Source organism: Haliotis asinina, chromosome 7 (genome assembly GCF_037392515.1).
Source record: "Haliotis asinina isolate JCU_RB_2024 chromosome 7, JCU_Hal_asi_v2, whole genome shotgun sequence".
NCBI lineage: Eukaryota > Metazoa > Mollusca > Gastropoda > Lepetellida > Haliotidae > Haliotis > Haliotis asinina.
In genome coordinates, this window is record NC_090286.1 from 14,397,248 (window position 1) to 14,419,565 (window position 22,318).

General features: G+C 40.7%; 1 protein-coding gene across 3 annotated transcripts in view; it reads right to left on the reverse strand.

Moving 5' to 3' along the window:
* Nucleotides 1-22,318, reverse strand: part of LOC137290605 (protein EFR3 homolog B-like) — a 72,745-nt gene that overhangs the window by 16,475 nt on the left and 33,952 nt on the right. For 2 of the 3 annotated variants that reach the window (XM_067821657.1, XM_067821658.1), the window contains exons 6-13: nt 12,616-12,753; nt 11,021-11,152; nt 4,911-4,989; nt 2,502-2,766; nt 1,540-1,636; nt 1,124-1,175; nt 663-835; nt 149-224 (exon numbers count right to left, since the gene is read on the reverse strand). In XM_067821657.1, the coding sequence (XP_067677758.1) occupies nt 149-224; nt 663-835; nt 1,124-1,175; nt 1,540-1,636; nt 2,502-2,766; nt 4,911-4,989; nt 11,021-11,152; nt 12,616-12,753 (1,012 nt within the window). Of the gene's footprint in view, nt 1-148; nt 225-662; nt 836-1,123; nt 1,176-1,539; nt 1,637-2,501; nt 2,767-4,910; nt 4,990-11,020; nt 11,153-12,615; nt 13,373-19,875; nt 20,081-22,318 lie in introns of those variants that run through there. The other variant, XM_067821659.1, reaches the window with a different exon arrangement.

Below are 22,318 nucleotides of genomic sequence, written 5' to 3' on the forward strand. Positions count from 1 at the left end.
TGCAGTATGATGGACCTGGTTATAAGCATCAACAGACAACAATACATTGTTGATCCCTGAGAGAGAATCTGTCAAACAAGAATTATGAAAATGGGATTATGGCACCAGTGCTGCAGAACTGCAGTTTTGATAACTCCATCCAACTCACCTTCTTCATGAACATGATGTCTTGTCTGCTGGTCTTCTCCACAGAGAGATCAAGGTCACTGACATCTTTAGACATCCTGCAACACACAAATCTGGAATTAACGTTGGTCCTACAACTATAAACAGTAGAGACACCATACAGAATAAATAAGGCAAAGTGGCCTCTGTTTATGAATTGACTCTCATGTTAGAGGCTGTAGGAACCCTAATGGAGACTTTGTATCAAAGGTTAAACACATGTGATGATCTAAAGTTTCTGCTTGTAACAACTCGAATTTTACTTGTTCAGTAATGGTCAGTTGAGTGAGTGAGTTTCAGGCCCCTTTTGATGACTATCAGAGTCATAACAGCAGGATAATGTTGAGTGAAAGCCCAGAGTGATGCATTCCTTGTACATATGTATGTATACCACCTGTGCCATGGGGCTGGTTGATCACTGAGGCGAAAGTGTCCCTCAAAAGATAATATACATAAATCATAAACATGTAACATCAATGATCAGCCTTGGTACCTACACGACTGACTTGAGTTTGTTTGAATTATTGTGCCTGTCAATCATGGTGTGCAGGATTTCCTGAACGATGATCCTCATCCCAGGGTCATCCAGGAGGGACATCCGCAGCAGCGGATGCAGAAACTCAGGGGGGAACGCATTCTGCATGTTTACTGTCTTGTACTTGGTGGCAACCTAACAAAAAGAAACAATTACTAATCAATATATAATGTATCTCAGTTGCATTCACCATATAATGGCCCCTTGCAAATAATGGAGTTTTGACTCCTTGACCAGTGACTGCCATCAGCAAACAATAATGCTCGTCATCAGGAAATTTGCTACACATTCAGCAAAGGTCATACACTGAGGCCACAAAATCCTCATTTCAATATTTGTCACTGCCACAAGCATGGACAACAGATAGAAAATATACCAACAAGGTAAAGACAAGTGCATTAATATGGAAGGGATGCCACTTACCTTCAACAGTGTCTTCAGTAAGTTGATCTGAAGCTGTGTGTCCATTGAGCCTCTACAGGACATAAATCAAAGATTCAGCAAGGACTACAAGTCATTAAACCACTTTGCAATAACAGTCACTTAACATCAGCAGTCAGTCATGTTAAAGGTACCTTCTCTCAAGCCAAAGTCATAACAGTGTTGCCACCAATTTCTGTTGTAAGTTCACTTGATCTTTGAACTGCTACAGTTTTGCTAGAGCTGAAACTAGGTGGTCATCATTGGAGTTAGGTGTAAAGGAGCTTGGGCTTTTAACACTCATTAAAACATTTAAACAGCCAGAAAAATCATAATATGAAAGAATCATTCCAGTTGTATCAATTCATCAATAGAAAAAAGTGTTGAAGTATCAACTAAATCAACAGTTAACAGGTTACCCAATATCCTCTTCATTTGTGAACTGTGGGAATTTGCCCATGACAAACATCATTATCTCAATCTTCTGATAGTCTGGAAGGTTGTTAGCAAACTCCCCTGAAACAAAATACTCACACATGTCAGTCCCACTCGAGCTAATGGTGACCCCTGACAAGATAATGCCAAACAACAACAAGATCTAGCCACAATTATTGCTAGCTGACTGAAACTATTGATCAGGACTCCTTAATGCTGATAGCGCTGTTGGCAGGCAGTAGTGAGCTTCTAACAGACATAACGGCCTAAATGGGGGTGGAGAGAGACTGCCAAACAGGCATCAGTATCAGGCCCTGAGTGGCAGGTGGGGAGACACTGACAGACAGACATCAGTATCAGGGCTTGAGTGGCAGGTGGGGAGGGACACTGACAGACAGACAGACAGACAGACAGACAGACAGACAGACAGACATCAGTATTAGGGCCTGAGTGGCAGGTGGGGAGAGACACTGACAGAAAGACAGACATCAGTGTCAGGGCCTGAGTGGCAGGTGGGCACAGACAGACAGACAGATGTCAATATCAGGGCCTGGGTGGGAGGTGGGGAGAGGCACAGATGGACAGACAGACAGACAGACAGACAGACAGACAGACAGACAGACAGACAGACAGACATCAGTATCAAGGCCTGAGTGGCAAGTGGGGAGAGACACTGACTGACAACCTGTCAAGACTGACAACTAGTGGTGGAGGAATTAACAGTGGTTAGTATGAGCTGAACCATTATTTTCTGAATTAATGGGAACATCTGAAATTTGTGAAAAGTGAAAAACAGGGTGTGTTGATGGTAAATACTGTGTGATGATCAGAGAATTTACAATTGCTTCCTACGCCAGGTCCCAGGCTGATTGTCATCATGAATGATTCAATTTAGGAAGAAAATTCCCTAATACAACTTGTCTCAAGCCAAATTACTGCACCTCACCTATAGTATTGATAATGGCCTCTTCAAACTTCTTCTCTGATGTACGTTTGTGCGTGTCATTGCTCTTGTTGTCAACGGAAATTCTAAGGTGTCGCAGTAGGTTGTTGAAGACCTCTAGTACTGATGGACCTATAGAGCCTCCGGCAGCAATAAGAACAGACTCAAAAAGCACGCCAATGATGCCCACCTTCACGTAGGGGTCACTCTTCACGTGCTTGTCCAGGTGCTTCAACAGGCTCTGGATCACGAGGTAGCCGTACTGAGCCTGCAACATCACCAGCCTGATATCAACATCTGACATGCCAACATCACCAGCCTGATATCAACATCTGACATGCCATCATCACCAGCCTGATAATCAACATCTGACATGCCATCATCACCAACCTGATAATCAACATCTGACATGCCAACATCACTAGCCTGATATCAACATCTGGCATGACAAAATCACCAGCCTGATATCAACATCTGACATGCCATCATCATCAGCCTGATATCAACATCTGACATGCCATCATCACCAGCCTGATATCAACATCTGACATGCCAACGTCACCAGTCTTGTATCAACATCTGACATGCCATCATCACCAGCCTGATATCAACATCTGGCATGACAAAATCACCAGCCTGATATCAACATCTGGCATGACAAAATCACCAGCCTGATATCAACATCTGGCATGACAAAATCACCAGAATGATATCAATATCTGACATGACATCATCATCAGCCTGATATCAACATCTGACATGCCATAATCACCAGCCTTATGTCAACATTTGACATGCCAACATCACTAGCCTGATATCACCATCTGGCATGACAACATCACCAGCCTGATATCAACATCTGGCATGACAAAATCACCAGAATGATATCAATATCTGACATGACATCACCAGACTGATATCAACATCTGACATGCCATCATCACCAGCCTTATGTCAACATTTGACATGCCAACATCACTAGCCTGATATCACCATCTGGCATGACAACATCACCAGCCTGATATCAACATCTGGCATGACAAAATCACCAGAATGATATCAATATCTGACATGACATCACCAGACTGATATCAACATCTGACATGACAACATCACCAGCTTAACAATGCAAAGACGGCAACATCAACAGTATTATTTCAACACATAACACTGTAACATCACAATAATATCAACACCTGTGATAACAAAACTATAGATTTGCTTCCTGTTGATTACATTTTTGCATTAAAGTCGAAAGTGGTGAGTCATGTTCAAAGGCACTGAGTGACAGACACAGATCATTCTGTTGTCATCCATGCATAACTAATACAGAATTCACAACAAATTTGAAGCCAAAGAGGTGTTTGTTTTGGCAGAATGAAATGTCAGGCTTCAAGAAGTCTGTTTTTTAATGGATGTTAAATGACTGAAAGCATGACCTCTTACACTCTTAACTTATCTACAATTTGTACAGTTCAGTTGAAAGATAAAAATTCACAGCACATATTTTAAACTGTATTGTTAGCATGGCCAACTCATGAACCTGGGAGAATACACAGCGTTGTGATCATGCTAACCAGCCGGCCACCAATATGGTAGCAATGTCCCACAAACAACAGCACGACTGGTGGACAGCAGTGTGCATGTAATGACACTATTAGCCAGCATCTCAATAAAGGAGATTGTGGTATGTCCATGGGCAAGTGGAGAAAGCCACCGGTCAGTGTTGGTCCAGTCGGTAATTACTGTCAGCAAGCTGCTCCCGATGTGTTCTCCATTACACCAACCCTGACAACCAGGACACACCAGTTCACTGTGACAACACAATCACTAGCATCCTGGGAGATGGAAGTCAGCACCTCAGGAAATCTACATGTCAGTAAATGTCATCATTTATCTCATACAGAAATCTTCTCAGACAGTCACCTCAATAACTCTATGTCTCATTTCAGAATAATCCATCACAAACTGTCTGACAACAAGTTTTTGTTTGTTTTTTAACTGGAATGGATTTGATTATTTTTTTTCAAAATAAAGGTGGCAAGACACAGCTTTGCTGAATGGATAGATAACAGTGACAGTAGGTTTTTATACTGTTTTCCCATCATTCCAGTCACATCATGGCATCTAAGCACTGGGTAATAAGTTTACATTGGTAAGAGGAAACACATGAAAATATACACGCATAACAAAATATTGAAAATAATCAACTAAACCAAGTGTATTATTACTTCACATGCTTCTGGAGAATAATATAGTGAAGTAAGCTCGGTTTAACTCGGAATTTCATTAAAATCATTGCAGTTAAAGATAATAAATGATGACAGCATCAAGCACAGGTATGGTTCTCAAAGACCAAAGACTTAAAATGAGACTGGTCTGATTTGTACTGTTTCTGTGTAACAGCCTTACCTGCACAGAGTACATGATGATCTTGAAGCACTTGATGGCAAACACATTGGGACTCCAGAGCTTGTGATTATCAAAGTGACTGAAACATACAATCACAACTTTTGAGAACAGAGGGCATAATGTAACAATATGGTGCTTTTTTATTGGGAAGCGTGTTTGCTAACCCGCATATCAATGAATTCATTAATCCAGTGATCAATATGATGAGCACCATCCATATGCATTACACCAAATCACCAAGTCTGACTATTAGTTTGCCTCTTTTAACCAAAACGTTGCTGGAGATCAGTTCTAAGTCAAAGTCCCCGAAAATATACAGATGATCACAAGTGTCAGTCTAGAAGGACATGATTCTTTCACAAAGATTCCTGGATGACAGGAATCAACTCTGCAACCGATTAGTAGATCTCCTTCTGTCAATACTTACAAGGTGATATGATATACTGTAAAATGCCACTGATCAAAGTGTGTTAGTATTACAAGGTAAAGGGTCGAGGTAAAGCACTTATTCCCAAGGGACACACATAATACTACCGCAGTGTTTCATGTAGGTTCCACTCTATATTCCACCCATTCAGAGGCATAGAAGAGTCAGTGAGTTGGGTTTTATGCTGTGTTTGCAATATTCCATTAACATCACAGCAGAAGACACCATAAATGGGCTTTTACAAATTGTACCTATGTACAGATTCTAACCAAGGCCTTCAGCGTGACGAGCAAACACTTTAGCCACTATGCTAACCTACCACCCCGAGACATTGAGGAAACGTTAGAGCATGTCAGCATCTTGTTCTACTGAAGCAATTTATTGCAAATGCCGATAAGCTACTGGTGATGTCATCAAATATTGATTCTTTCTTAGTTTTTCAAACAATGTTATTAAAATCATCAGAACAAATTTCAAACCAAACCCCTATAGCTTGTGCAGGTGAGTATGTGATGTATGGAAATCAGGGCACAGACTCGGTCAGACAAGAAGAACTTTAGCCACTACCAACCACAACTAGTGGAGGAACAAATATGTCAAGGTATTGGTCACTAATTTGTCCAGGTAAAATTGTAGTATTCTAGTAAATACACAGTCCATGTAGCTGTACTATGATATACACATATGTATTGCAAACAGAGGTACAGGTTATCTTATTCTACACATGCAGTGGATAATGTGAGTCCATGTTTGTGTTTTATTGATTGTTTATATATATTTAGCAGAGTTACTTCGGCTTGTTTCACCTTTCTGATGCACTCTGTATGACGAAAAAGAGATGTTGACATTCAGTGTGTTTATGGAAACCAGTTGAGGACTTGAAACAAACCGACTGGGAAACATTCCCCTCATTGAGAACAGAAGTGTCTGCAGAAGTCTGGACAACAATTGTCTAAACTCACCATTGCAACACAGAAATGCCATAGTAATTATGTATAGATGTTACTACAGAAATGCTTAAAAAAGAGAGTTTCAAAATTAGCTGTATCTAGATGTAAATGGTATCATTGCTCATACAATTCCTGTACCCAAGGGACTGGTCTACATACAAGTCTGCTGTTACATCCTGTCATGAGGCTGTCATGTACAAGCATGATGCCATGAAATACAAGCTGGTAGTCATTAAAACCCTCCAACCTCATAGTCCATCAATAAAATCCCATGAAGGACACTCCTGATTTCTCTGGCTCAAGTACTGGCACACAGTCCTCTGTGGTTGGAAGTCTAACATGAGATTTACCCAAGTGATTAAGAGAAGGAATGGACAAGGAAGTTATTGATTGTATTATTGATTGGGGCCCCTACTGCAGCAACTGTCAATTTCATCATATTGCCCTGACTATGGCCATCACAGCATTAACAGGGCTGTAATCACCTTTGCCATTACTGCAGTAACCTTTTGTGCCAAGAAACTATTGACATGTTCTTTCACCACTCTTTGTTGCTGAAATTAATGTGCTTGACACTGATGACTTGGTGGAGACTGAAATGATATTGTGCCTTCAGCTAAGAGATACTGGAGGCCTTGTAACACACCTTTCAAATAACTTCAAACTTGTAATGAGGGATTTTCGTTCTCACTTCTGACATGATAACTTGTTTATAAATAACATAAGATCACGACAAAAACATTTTGTGATACCAAATGTAGTGGCAAATATGACAGCATCTTGTCATTTGTAAATTTTCAATGGAGATTAGAAGGCGAGTTTGTATTCCAGTAAAGATCAGTGATCATATATTCAGCCTATTGTTGACTGTTTCTTATGAACTTAGGATTTATCAATGAGCAATAAGTGAACTGAAATACTACAGGTAATGCACGCTGTCTGTTTGTGAGAACACTGACAGAACACAATGAACACCATCAAACGAGTCTCCAATACAACAGGTACAGTCATCACAACTGTTAGTGCACCGTTAACCATTTACTTGTTGTTTACATTCTACACTTTTACCTTAGTGAAAAATCTCTGTAAAACATGTAACTTAAATAGTCAGTGCCACGAATGTTAAAAATTCACAAAATGGTCAGTGGCATTGCAGACCTATGGGGAAGATGGCATCAGTCTAATAAGTGTATATTTGGCAGTGACATAAACACATTATGTTCAATGCTGAACTGTGGTGCCTTTATAGGAATCCAGTCATAGAGGCCTCTCTGCCAGCCGATATGTAATGTTTCACTCCTCACATGTCTCATGAAAGTTTATAGATTTCTCTGCAGTCAGACATGACGATGCCTGATAGAACGGTCATCATTGTGGTACAAGCAATTCATCAGTGAATATACATGTGATGCTGCCAAGGTAAATGCCATGACAGGATGCCATTGTAGTGTACACACCATCAGCAGTGTAGGTAGCCAGGACATTATAATCAGGAGTTTTCATACAAGACCAAACATGCAACATATATCGATGTAATGAATTTTCAGTGACAAGCAAGATTAAGCCAAGTTGAATGAGGTAGGAAATATCAATAACATGGGTTCAAGCAACTGCCTCGGATCCACCTGACTATATATGCCCACAAATGATGATGTGACGGAGATGTACAAAATAGTGCTATGGCTCTAGCAGTTAGCCTGAATATAAGTCATAAATGGCTACAAAGACAGATGTTTAAAAAAAGAACTAGACGTCTGCATGAATACTGAAATATTTCAAGCATGTATAGTGGGGACTAAAGACTCACCCATCCTGATGTTGGGAAACTAGCACAACTATCTGTGGTGTTCGAGACAGTTTATGAGTACAATGAAAACAAGGTCAAAATTTAAAATACTTAAAAACTGAGAATATATCTGTGAAACCCAGATGGCTATGTTGTCAATCTGATTGGAACTGAGATGTCGTCTGTGGTGGAAACAACAGTATGAAATCTTCCATTCTTCAATGGATCTGATGGTTACATCATACCTGTCAACTCTCACGCATCCTGCATGAGTCTCACACATCTGAGGGTCATGTCACGCACTCACACGCAGGTACCAAAATCTCCCGCATTGAGAAATTTGACCCCACATCCAAATTTTTTTAATGTATAATATAATGAAACCGAAGTAAATATGCGATTGATGTCATCCGAATTGTCCGGGAATTATGTCCTTGTTTTACCTGTTGCACGTTTTGCATGTGTTGCATGTGTTGCATGTTTTTGAAAATGCATCTCAAAATGCCTAAAAACCATTTTTGGAGAGGGGGCTTTGCACCACGCCACCCCAACCCCCAACCCCCAACCCCTAACCCCCCCCAATACAACCACCACCATGGCTTCACCCTGGACCTGGACCCCAGCTTTCCAAAAATCTCCAGCATTGGGACCTCTGAGGGTTGATAGCTATGTTACATGTATATAAGGACATGAAGTTTGAGAAATTTTAGTATCAAAGCAAACATGGTGCGATAAAAAAAGGGTCAAAATGTTAATCATGGTGGAAAAAACACTGCTGTATTGAACCACTCTTGTCTATAATTTCATTACATTTTGAATAAATAGTCAAAGTATGTTCATAAGTAGTTTCAACTCACAATATGGACCAAGTAAAATTGTCAAATCAAGCACTAAATTTAAATATACACAAATCGACTTCTTTCTGACTACATGTGACAAATGTTGATACTCCTTGAACAAAATGTTTACTTGAGCAACAAGCCCTGACAGCTTTCACAAAGCCATACTGAAAGCAAAATCCAACCTTCTGAACAGTGTTCAATTGCACTGGTCCAGTAATATGTGAGGAGAAGTTGTTTCTGACACACAGAGAGCAAACAGGCCGCAACACAAGGTCACCTGAATATCAAGCCGCAGCTCATGTCAGTCAGCACAAGCCCAGGTGCCATTAGTTACAAATGGATATAGAGTTTCAAAACAGAAAGAATCACTAAATACTGATTCTACAGGAGTTACATGCACCTTTTCTCACATCAGTCTAACTAGTTAGAGAGTACAAGACTGACAGGAACCGTGTGACACAGACCAATTCTGCATTGATGAGACATGCTTTCACCGATGCAGTCTTCATGACAGAATAAGAGTTTTACTATGCTATTTCCTTTGAAAGTTTAAGTGACTTCATTGCAACTTCCGAAGAGGCTTGTTAGGCCTATTTACGCTCTTCACATTTGGATGTAATCAAATTTTCTCAATAAAAGAGGCAGGCATTTTTCCTTTGCTCTTAATTTCTCCTAGCAATTTGAAAATGAATAAAAGTAAATTGATTTTTGATTCAGAATACTGAGGTCTAATCAGAAAACGTTAGGTATAGATCGAGTCTGCTTGCCAATGCCATGTGTGTAATGCGTGGAAGAGACGAAGTACTTTCAGATGGCCGATATTGACCGAGACTCAGGTAGAACAGGCTGAGAGAAAGGAGGCCCAAGGGATGGTGTGAACACAATGCTACCTTGCATCTCATAGCCTAAAGCAATGCAGTCTGCTGTTACGCCATTGAGACCCACACAGAACAGGAGGAAGAATAAATGGTATGGGATACTGGCTATATCATATGTGTGGAGCACAATTACCTTCTGACCAGGCATGTAATCGCAAAATTGGTTTGGATGTTGTTCCATGTATGTCAGTAAAGGTGGTGTATGAGGGTGATTAGTGAGAGCATCAACATGGCTGCCTGAACTGACATGATACATGCTGGAGACAACATGCACATTTTACCACTCCTGCTCTGACATGGAGCTGATGAAAAACCTAACTGATACAGCTACATAATTAGGTCTGCCAAACATGCATTATTGTCTGACTACTCTAAGAATATAATCTATCCATTTGTCTTCCTGGTCATGTATTGTAGTGCAAGCACACTAAGTACCATGATACAGTTCAGCACAGATGCCCTATCAAACACATCATTTTGCATCAAAGCTTTCCAGAGCTGGTTTATCCACCTTATGCCAGGCACCAAAGCAATAAAAAGCGAGACATTCTAATGTCTTTCTTCAGATGCAGCAAGGGATTAAACCAACAATCTTCCATTCTCTAGACAGACTCTCCTTGCCCCAAAACACCAAGGCAATATCCCACGTAACAAAAGGTCACCATATGACCTGGGGAAAACATGCATGTGATGATCGAGTGAGCAACATCCAAAGAATATCATGAGCAAACCAGCCTCATCTTACACACAACTTAAAAAAACAAACACTTCATATAGTAGTGATTCATCACAATGCTCTCGACGGACAGAATTTCTGCCAGTCATCCTCTATAATCCTTGCCACTCATTCACAGGCAGCTTTTAATCAATATTCACTGTCTATTCCGACTGTGCCTACAGTCACTTGGTAACAGTTCATCTCATGTACTCAGTGACCCTTCTCACTACATCATCACATGAGGGGCAACCCATGTCCTGGACTCCCACCACAGGTACACACAACAAGATGAAAATGAGTTGTGCATCTTTCACTTGCCAACCACAACCAGCAAAACAAAACAAAACAAATCTGACAACTTGTGTCAGTGAAGTGAATTTCTAATACTCCCTGCTTGTCAAACAACACATACATGGCATGACATCAGTGAAGTGACAAAGAATTAGTATGGAATCAAACCCAACAAAAACAACACAGACAACAAACAAGATATTAATGAATGTACTCACATTAACACTGGCCTGAGTACTGTCTCAATGTAGCCATAGGACGCCCGACACACCAGGTCCCGAAACACTGTCTCTGCAGCATAGGAGGGACTCTCCTCATCCCGAGGACTGTCTGTACCGTGGCTCAACACACTGTCCAAGTAAGGAGAACAGCTCAATTACCACAGTACTACGTTGGTAAACTAGTGCAACTAAAACATTTCAGTGTACTAAGTGACAACTTAACAATATGTGATCTGTATCAAATTGGCTAATATGGCTAACCTGTTGCATGTTGTTGAGACCTGTTGCATCTATAGATTCCTGTTACTGAACCCCAAACATACACTGAAGAAATATGACAGTTTTTAAAACCTGAGTAGATTGTGTCTCCTCTGGATGTGACATATATAACAGTGCCCTCAGACCATCCTAACACATCTGTACATTCTGTGGCACAGAAAATCAATACCATATGGCCACATAACAATTCAGGCTCCAAATACCATTACTTTTTGTAGAAATTGACAAAATTATGGGCTACATATTAAGCCAACTCATAATGGTTAGCAGACCTTTAACCAGCACCCCCCACCCCCAATGTGATCAAAATCGCTTTCTTTCTCTGTTCCATGTAGTACAACAGAGAAGGTTACTAGAGCGACACACTCACCTCACTCCTCTATGTTGTACAGCAGAGAAGGTTACTTGGGCTACACACATGCTTTCTCTCTTCCATGTTGTATAGCAGAGAAAGTTACTAGATTTACATCCACACCTTCTCTCCTCTATGTTGTACAGCAGAGAAGGTTACTAGAGCTACACACTCACTTTCTCTCCTCCATGTTGTACTCCTGAGGTTACTTGAGCTACACACTCGCCTTCTCTCTTCCATGTTGTACAGCAGAAAAGGTTACTAGAGCTACACACTTGCATTCTCTCCTCCTTGCTGTACAGCAGAGAAGGTTACTAGATCTACACACATTCTCTCTTCCATGTTGTACAGCAGAAAAGGTTACTAGAGCTACACACTTGCATTCTCTCCTCCTTACTGTACAGCAGAGAAGGTTACTAGATCTACAAACTCACATTCTCTCATCCATGTTGTACTGCAGAGAAGGTTACTAGATCTACACACTCACGTTCTCTCCTCCATGTTGCACTGCAAAGAAGGTTACTAGATCTACACACTCACATTCTCTCATGCATGTTGTACTGCAGAGAAGGTTACTAGATCTACACACTCACGTTCTCTCCACCATGTTGCACTGCAAAGAAGGTTACTAGATCTACACACTCACATTCTCTCATCCATGTTGTACTGCAGAGAAGGTTACTAGATCTACACACTCACGTTCTCTCCACCATGTTGCACTGCAAAGAAGGTTACTAGATCTACACACTCACATTCTCTCATCCATGTTGTACTGCAGAGAAGGTTACTGGAGCTACACACTCACCTTTTCTCCTCCTTGTTGTACAGCAAAGGTTACTTGAGCTACACACTCACCTTCTCTCCTCCATGTTGTACAACAGTGACGGTTACTGGAGCTACACACTCACCTTCTCTCCTCCATGTTGCACTGCAAAGAAAGTTACTAGAGCTACACACTCACCTTCTCTCCTCCATGTTGTACAGCAGTGAAGGTACTATCTTGTCCATGTGCACAGGGTCCCAGATGTTAACCTGCAAGTCATCCGAAACTGTCTTCCTCACTACACCCTGTAGTCCACTCAGACCTGCCTGTCGGATCCTACGGCGACAGCAAAACACAGTCATCACATCTAGTAACATTATGACAGCTGGATACCTACATCTGCCAGACTCCAAGCAGCTCAAGGCATACAGGTGATCTCTCCAACTGTCTCAGTAGGCCTTACACCATGCTCTGTTAGCCCAACCATCAGCGACGACTTCAACATACATAGATAGCTATACTGCCACACGAGCCGTGACACACTATACCTGGCAGTGTCCAACACTGTCTGGGCTCCTAGTTGTGTCTGTGTTGGCCTTAAGTTATTGTCATTATCTCCTGAGCCATAGTTTCTCAGGTCAGTATTCCACCAAGGTTTAGATTACACATTAGCCATGTCTATGATGTGCAGGCAGCCACTAAAGAACAACTACCAAGTCTCATATAGACATGCTGAATTGCCCACTGTTTGTTTCCTTCCGTGAATTATATAACACTCATCAATCACTCCACAACTGAATATTTTCCAACAATTGTTGAGATTCACTTCAAAGATTGGCATTGTTGCAAACTATTTTCTTCTTGCTTTCTTGCTACATATCTCTAGTATGATTCATTACTTCATATCACTGGTAATTCATATTCCCTCTAAGGTACAAGTGGGTCCAGGCAGTAGCTGAAAGGAGTTTTGAGAATTGGTAAGCGTAATCCACACATCAGATTAATGAGATATTAATGGGAGATCTAGAGCTGGTGGATGCTATTTATCTAGGTCTGAGCATTACTCACATTCCAAATGACACAGAAAATAGCATTTCTATCCATAAGACATGATCAGAGTCCATGACTAGTATGAGAGAACTTTATCAACTTGAGACTGCCTTAATGCCTGCTAATATTTCACCTGCTCAGATATGAACCAACATTAGAAGACATGCTGTTGGTTAATATTGCTTCTCTCCAATGCATTATTTTTGAAAAGTGCAATTGAGACCTATCTCCAACAAAATATTTCAAACCCATACCAAACACCAGTTTCAGTACTGTTTACAAAGTCCGATATACTGTCAGGGTATCAAGGGTCATGTTTACCATCCTGCCAAAGGACAATCCAGATACCTACTACTAACTCTTCTCTGTTGGCAGTCATCTGGGAAAGAGTGCTACTCCAGTATGATATCAAAATGTGCAACACACTCTAGATGGAACAAGATAAACACTCAAGAGCTAAAAATGGATCATACACCGACAGATAAACAACTGTGGAGAACTGTCACAATAAAGAGAAAATCGCACCACACAGATACTGCTGAAGATACATCTTGCTGTCGTTCATCTCCATGGAATCATTGGTAAGAAAACATTGAAATATTTTCCTTTGTTCCCGCTTCTGTTGAGTGAGTCACCTGGTAAGATGAATTTTGCAGGAACACTGTAATGTTGCCAACACATCTGCACATGTACTGGAGATGCTTGGCAAAGCAAGTGTGACATTACAATGGTGCAGACCTGGCGAGCACCTACCACATAGTGCAGTAACCTAGAAGTCAACCTACAAGAGTCAGGCATTACAAATTATCTTTGTAGCAACCAAGTAAAGTCAAATACTGCTTCTGAGGCATTGCTCCTTACATAAACTGATAAATACATATGACGGTGAGAACACCCCACCTTCCTACCAGATTATGATGACATATAGTCACAGGGTATGATGACATGTTATCAGGGTTGATGACCTACGATATCAGGGTATGACAATATACATTATCAGAATGACATATGTCATCAGGGTATGGTGACATATGTCATCAGAGTATAATCACATACATTATCAGGGTATGATGACATATGTCATCAGAGTATAATGACATACATTATCAGGGTATGATGACATATGTCATCAGAGTATAATGACATACATTATCAGGGTATGATGACATATGTCATCAGAGTATAATCACATACATTATCAGGGTATGATGACATATGTCATCAGAGTATAATCACATACATTATCAGGGTATGATGACATATGTCATCAGAGTATAATGACATACATTATCAGAGTATGATGGTAATGGATATCGGTATCAGGGTATGATGACACACAAATACAGCCAGATGATGACTGGTGGTGAGAACACCCCACCACGTTATCACGGACTGCTGCATTTCAGAATTTCTACAAAGCATACCAAACTGATGAAGACCATGACCATCATTCAACCAGATTTCCATGTAAATATATGACATCTTGATCACTCTGTGTAACCATGGCAACGACTTAGCCTGGTATCAGTGATTATTTCTTATGGACTGAGCAGATCTACCAAAATTGGCCCTCCAATTCATTGTAGTAAGGAAGTAAATAATTGATGGTGCTGTGCCTCCATACTAGACTAATCAAGGCAGCATCTGCCTAGTGACTGACATAATTCCACATCATTAACAGTAACATGGCTAAGGATTTGGGGACCTTTATTATTCACAAGAAATATAATCATCTGTTGCATCAAAAATAGTGTGAATTTCATAACATTATATCACAGAAATATGTGATAATATTTTTGCAAAAATCGACAGAAAACATATAGCCATTCAGAGTGAACATCTATTTCATGTTAATGCTTCACATGTTTGCTACTCTCACCAAACTTTCACATGGCATTCTTGAGAAGTCACTTGAATTCACTCAAACATACCCCTAGTAAAACGTGGACAAAATAAGTCAGGGACATCAGTATTTATATGATTGACATTTTATCAGTGTGTCATTGTTCATAATTTCAAAACTTACACATATCCCTAACTATGTTTGTCCAGTATACATCAATCCAGACTCAATTATCCTTCTTTCAGGAATACAGGTTTATCTCCAAAACATCAAGATTGACTGTCCTCTCTAAATCCTGTTCTTAAACTCACAGCAAAGGAAGTGTTTCCTTAGGGAAAGTTAGTAATAGCCTTATCACCAGAAAGGTAAGTAAGACCCAGGGGACATCCTCCTGTGTGATACAAGGTATATGGCCTGCCCTGAAGTGCTTCACACAGAAACACCAGTCCCCTATATTTCCTCACACTGCCTCTGACAACAGAAACCCTCTAAGTCCAGATCAATCAATCAGAACACAGGCCTCAGAGGACCTCTTTAGTTCACATCACAACCACGACTTTCTACCAATATGGATGGAGGCATGACAGCTTGGAAACTTGAGCTTGTCAGTATTGAAAGCCAGAGTGGTAAACCTCCAGTACGTAAGTTATGTCATGAGTATAAGAGATGAAGAGTCACAGTGATGATGAATGAAACACAAATCAATAGAATAATACGACAGTTGAGATACTGGTGACACCAACATTTATCATCAGCTGAGCACCAACAGTAGCTGCAGACCAGAAAGACAAATCATCAGTGTTGTCGCACTGACAGTATCATGTGCAACATCTCATGTGTCTCTTGTATCTGTAAATGTCAATTGGCAATAAGCATGATGTAAGGCAATGAGATTCACTGAAATGACACACACTGTCACCCTGCATTACACGAGGACATACTAAAACACACACTAAATGGCACACACTGTCACCCTGCATCATACAGGGACACACCATACCACACACTAAATGACACACACTGTCACCCTGCATTATACAAGGACACACAATACCACACATTAAAAGGAACACACTGTCACCCTGCATTATACAAGGACACATCATACCACACACTAAATGGCACACACTGTCACCCTGCATTATACAAGGACACATCATACCACACACTAAATGGCACACACTGTCACGCTGCATCATACAGGGACACACCATACCACACACTACATGACACACCTGACTCACCACACCACACCTGACACACTACATGACATACTGACACACCACACACCTGACACACTACATGATACACCATACACATCACACTACACACCTGACACACTACATGATACATCTTACACATCACACCAAACACCTTACACACTACATGATACATCTTACACATCACACCACACACCTTACACACTACATGATACATCTTACACATCACACCACACACCTTACACACTACATGATACACCATACACATCACACTACACACCTGACACACTACATGATACACCTTACACATCACACCACACACCTTACACACTACATGATACATCTTACACATCACACTACACACCTGACACACTACATGATACACCTTACACATCACACCACACACCTTACACACTACATGATACATCTTACACATCACACTACACACCTGACACACTACATGATACACCATACACATCACACTACACACCTGACACACTACATGATACATCTTACACATCACACCACACACCTGACACACTACATGATACATCTTACACATCACACCACACACCTTACACACTACATGATACATCTTACACATCACACCACACACCTTACACACTACATGATACATCTTACACATCACACCACACACCTTACACACTACATGATACATCTTACACATCACACCACACACCTGACACACTACATGATACACCTTACACATCACACTACACACCTGACACACTACATGATACACCTTACACATCACACTGCACACCTGACACACTACATGATACATCTTACACATCACACCACACACCTGACACACTACATGATACATCTTACACATCACACCACACACCTTACACACTACATGATACATCTTACACATCACACCACACACCTTACACACTACATGATACATCTTACACATCACACCACACACCTGACACACTACATGATACATCTTACACATCACACTACACACCTGACACACTACATGATACACCTTACACATCACACTGCACACCTGACACACTACATGATACATCTTACACATCACACCACACACCTTACACACTACATGATACATCTTACACATCACACCACACACCTTACACACTACATGATACATCTTACACATCACACCACACACCTTACACACTACATGATACATCTTACACATCACACCACACACCTTACACACTACATGATACATCTTACACATCACACCACACACCTGACACACTACATGATACATCTTACACATCACACCACACACCTTACACACTACATGATACATCTTACACATCACACCACACACCTTACACACTACATGATACATCTTACACATCACACCACACACCTTACACACTACATGATACATCTTACACATCACACCACACACCTTACACACTACATGATACACCATACACATCACACTACACACCTGACACACTACATGATACATCTTACACATCACACCACACACCTTACACACTACATGATACACCTTACACATCACACTACACACCTGACACACTACATCACACTCTCACATAGTCTACTCATGGACACATCACACAGTACACATGTATGACACACACTAAATGACACACTTGACACGCTACATGACACACCTGACACACGATACCACAGACCTGACACACCATATGAAACACCCGATATTCTTTGTGGCACACCTTACACACATGACACTCTCACACAGGTTACACATAAATGACGCTCATGACACTGCACTGACATATCACACTCATTGACAATACCACAACATGACACACAATACCACATTCTGACATGAAATACCACACATTCCCACATTCTAGCAGATACATACACCCACAAACCTTTGAGGCAAAAGGTTGCTGACATGCTGAATTAGACTGACATGTCTTCTAATGGCCATCCCCTCAGCCAAATACAATTTCCTACAAGAACTTCCATTAAGTATTTGGGCAATCTCTTTGACAGGTTTCAGTTACAAATGCATCAATGTCTGTTGTTATTGGAGTAAGTGGGTCAGGTTTCCACATTTAACTCACTTCCTCTCTGCAACATGTGCAGATTTAGTCTATTCTTTTCAGTAGCACACCATATGATCATCTGATCATAACAACAAGGTGGTACTTGTCCTGCCTTGTATAGGATACGCACCATATGATCATCGGATCATAGCATTAAGGTGGTACTCACCCAGCCTGGTTCAGGATAAACACCATATGGTCATTGGATCATCTGATCATAGCATCAAGGTGGTACTCACCCTGCCTGGTACAGGATACACACGATATGATCATCTGATCATAGCATCAAGGTGGTACTCACCAAGCCTGGTACAGGATACACACGATATGATCATCTGATCACAGCGTCAAGGTGGTACTCACCCTGCCTGGTACAGGATACACACAATATGCTCTTCTGATCATAGCATCAAGGTGGTACTCGCCAAGCCTGGTACAGGATACACACAATATGCTCTTCTGATCATAGCATCAAGGTGGTACTCGACAAGCCTGGTACAGGATACACACAATATGCTCTTCTGATCATAGCATCAAGGTGGTACTCACCCTGCCTGGTACAGGATACACACGATATGCTCTTCTGATCATAGCATCAAGATAGTACTCGCCCTGCCTGGTACAGGATACACACAATATGCTCTTCTGATCACAGCATCAAGGTGGTACTCGCCAAGCCTGGTACAGGATACACACAATATGCTCTTCTGATCATAGCATCAAGGTGGTACTCACCCTCCCTTTAACAGGATACACACCACATGATCATCTGATCATAGCATCAAGGTGGTACTCACCCTCCCTTTTACAGGATACACACCACATGATCATCTGATCATAGCATCAAGGTGGTACTCACCCTCCCTTTTACAGGATACACACAATATGATCATCTGATCATAGCATCAAGGTGGTACTCACCCTCCCTTTTACAGGATACACACGATATGATCATCTGATCATAGCATCAAGGTGGTACTCACCTTGTCCTCATATAGGATACACAAAATGCCAGTAAACATCAATACTACCCACAAAGAAACCAAAACTCACACTCACTAACCCCTAACATCCAACACAGAACTCCAGATTGTAGAGAACTGATATCACTGAAGGAACTTTCCTTGCTTGTGAAACTTCTGAGGCTGCTTAGAATGCCTGGCTATAACAATATGTTTCCTTTGGCACATGCCAGTCTAAATGCAGAGTCCTCCCGAACCAGTGTCTATACATCCACAACCAAGAAGTATCAAGCACAAGGTGACCTAGAACATATACAACATATATCCATCACCTTCTCCTTGCTGAATCACCAGGACAATTAACCTCCACGCAGATAGTGGAGAACAGCACAGCCGTTGCCGCCTCCACCACAACTACTGCATTCAATAAAGCTATCCAGTCTGGTCTCTCTCAACAGTCTCAGTCTGCATGGAATGGACCAGTCCAGCACAGGGCAAGCTGGGATAAGGGATACTACAGCAATACTCAATCACTCCGCTAGGATGAAGATCAATAATTGATCAGGTAGAGATGAGAGCAACTGACGGTGTATTGAAATAGCATGGAGACAGTTGCGGACAGTCTCACCAAGCCAGTGCTGTCACTAGGTCTGCTTACCCACAAGTGATCACCTCCTGAGCCTATCAGATCAGTGGCTCCAGGGACCTGATCACAAACATGACTGACAGTAACTCAATACAAACATGTCCAACATAAGACAATAATATCTAACTCTGCACTTCTTCTGTAGTCAACTCTTAGACTTTCCACTTTCACAGGGCTTTTGACAGTTAATATTCAACAACCTCAATGCAATGCAAATGCTTCATATTAGATTAAAAACAAAACACGGAAACCTCCATCCTCTAAAACTGCCAGATATTATGTATTCATCTTCTCTCCCATTTCATGACACAGCTCACACACATCAGCTTTACAGTTCCAAAGGCTTCCATTCATCTACAATGAAGACAAGTTCAGACTGATCAATTGCCCATATTTTTTCCCAGGAATTTACAGATTCAAGGCAATTGTCCCACTTGAAAAGCAATGTTTAGAATTAATAAAAACATTGATTCACATGTCCATTTTCCTCAAACAGAAGCAATTTGGCATCCTAAAAGTAGGGCAAAAATGCTCAATACTTGTGATCCAAGTATTCTTTCGGGAAGTGACAGAAATAAATGTAACACTAATGTCAACGTCATTCGTCCTCTGCATATTTTAAATTTCACAAACAACAGTTCATTTGTAATCTGCATTACGTAACACTGACATGATATGCAGCTCAAATGAATTTATCATTATGTTTTGTGATGTGGTTGCTGTGTCTCCTCACAGAATGAGACTATAATTGATCATGTGCAAGAAATTACACACCATCAGTGGGCGAACAGCATAGATTTTGTGCGCCACTGTCAAGCCATATGTTTAGGAAATGACAAACAATCAGATCCACATGAATATTTCAGATGCCTCAAAAAACAGATCGGATCACTCATAACCTACAAGAACCACGGGCATCATACAAAATCAGTAACCAAATTAAACAGTGTGTTTAGGTGGTTGCTCTGGCAGCAAGTCTAAGAATTGATCGGCTATCAGCCTATTAAAAAACAAGGCTCTGTCACTGAAAAACAATCCATCATAAAAACAGTATTCCATTCAAAACGTCCATGACAGAATAAAAATGAGAAAATTTTTTAGCCTCATTGTAATCATCTCATTTATTTTTCTATCATTAGCATTATGTTATATTTCTACTATTGTTCATCTAACTGGTAACTACAAATCACTCAGTAATCAATTGTCAGGTTCTGGCCACATACTGTCTATAGACAGCTGGGTGCAAGATTACAGAAATATTTCAATGCCACAGGTGTCTCGAGTTACCATGGTCAGATAAATAAAAAATATTTCACTTTAGAGACATATTTTGTCCTATTGATTGTTCAATTACTGTTAAACCTTCCATGTCTCTGCTTCTTAAAGCCGTTGAAACAAGAAGACAAATGGCAAAATACTCTTCATGAATATGTCCACTAATTATCAGTACAGTATGTCAATGTTTTGATGTGGATATGTCCGAGTGGAAGGAGAGTATTGTAAGGAAAAGAACACAACCACCAAATTCAGTCAAGGTGGAACTTGTTGCCATGGAAATGAAAAAAATATTTCATTCAGAAATCTAAACCTACCAAAAGGCACCAGTATGTGCTAAGTTTGGTGAGGAGATAGTGAAGGGTCTCAAAGTTTGTCTCCGGAAAAGAGCACAACCACCAATATTAGTCAAAGACAAACTTGTTGTCATGGAGACCACAAAAAATAACATTCACACACTGGTGTACCCTAAAAAGCACATGTAGGAATCATGTTGGACATGGCGAACATGTGTACCAAAGTTTGATGAAGCTAGCTTGTATAGTTTGGAAGATCTGCTCCAGACAAGATGACATCCTCATCATCAGTCACTGTCACAGCCAGTCATGTTTCTATGGAAACCATAAGAAATAAAATTCATATCTGGGCCTAAACCCCCAAAGGCACATCTTGGGATCATGCTTGACATGTGTCCCAAGTTTGGTTACGCTATCACAAATAATTTAGGAGATATACTTTGGACAAAGTATGAGGGATGGATAGATTGACAGAACTCGTTTCTATATCCCCAGCAACTTTGTTGTGGGGATAAATATATTTTATTCATGTGGTTTGTTAGCCAGATTTGATTTAAA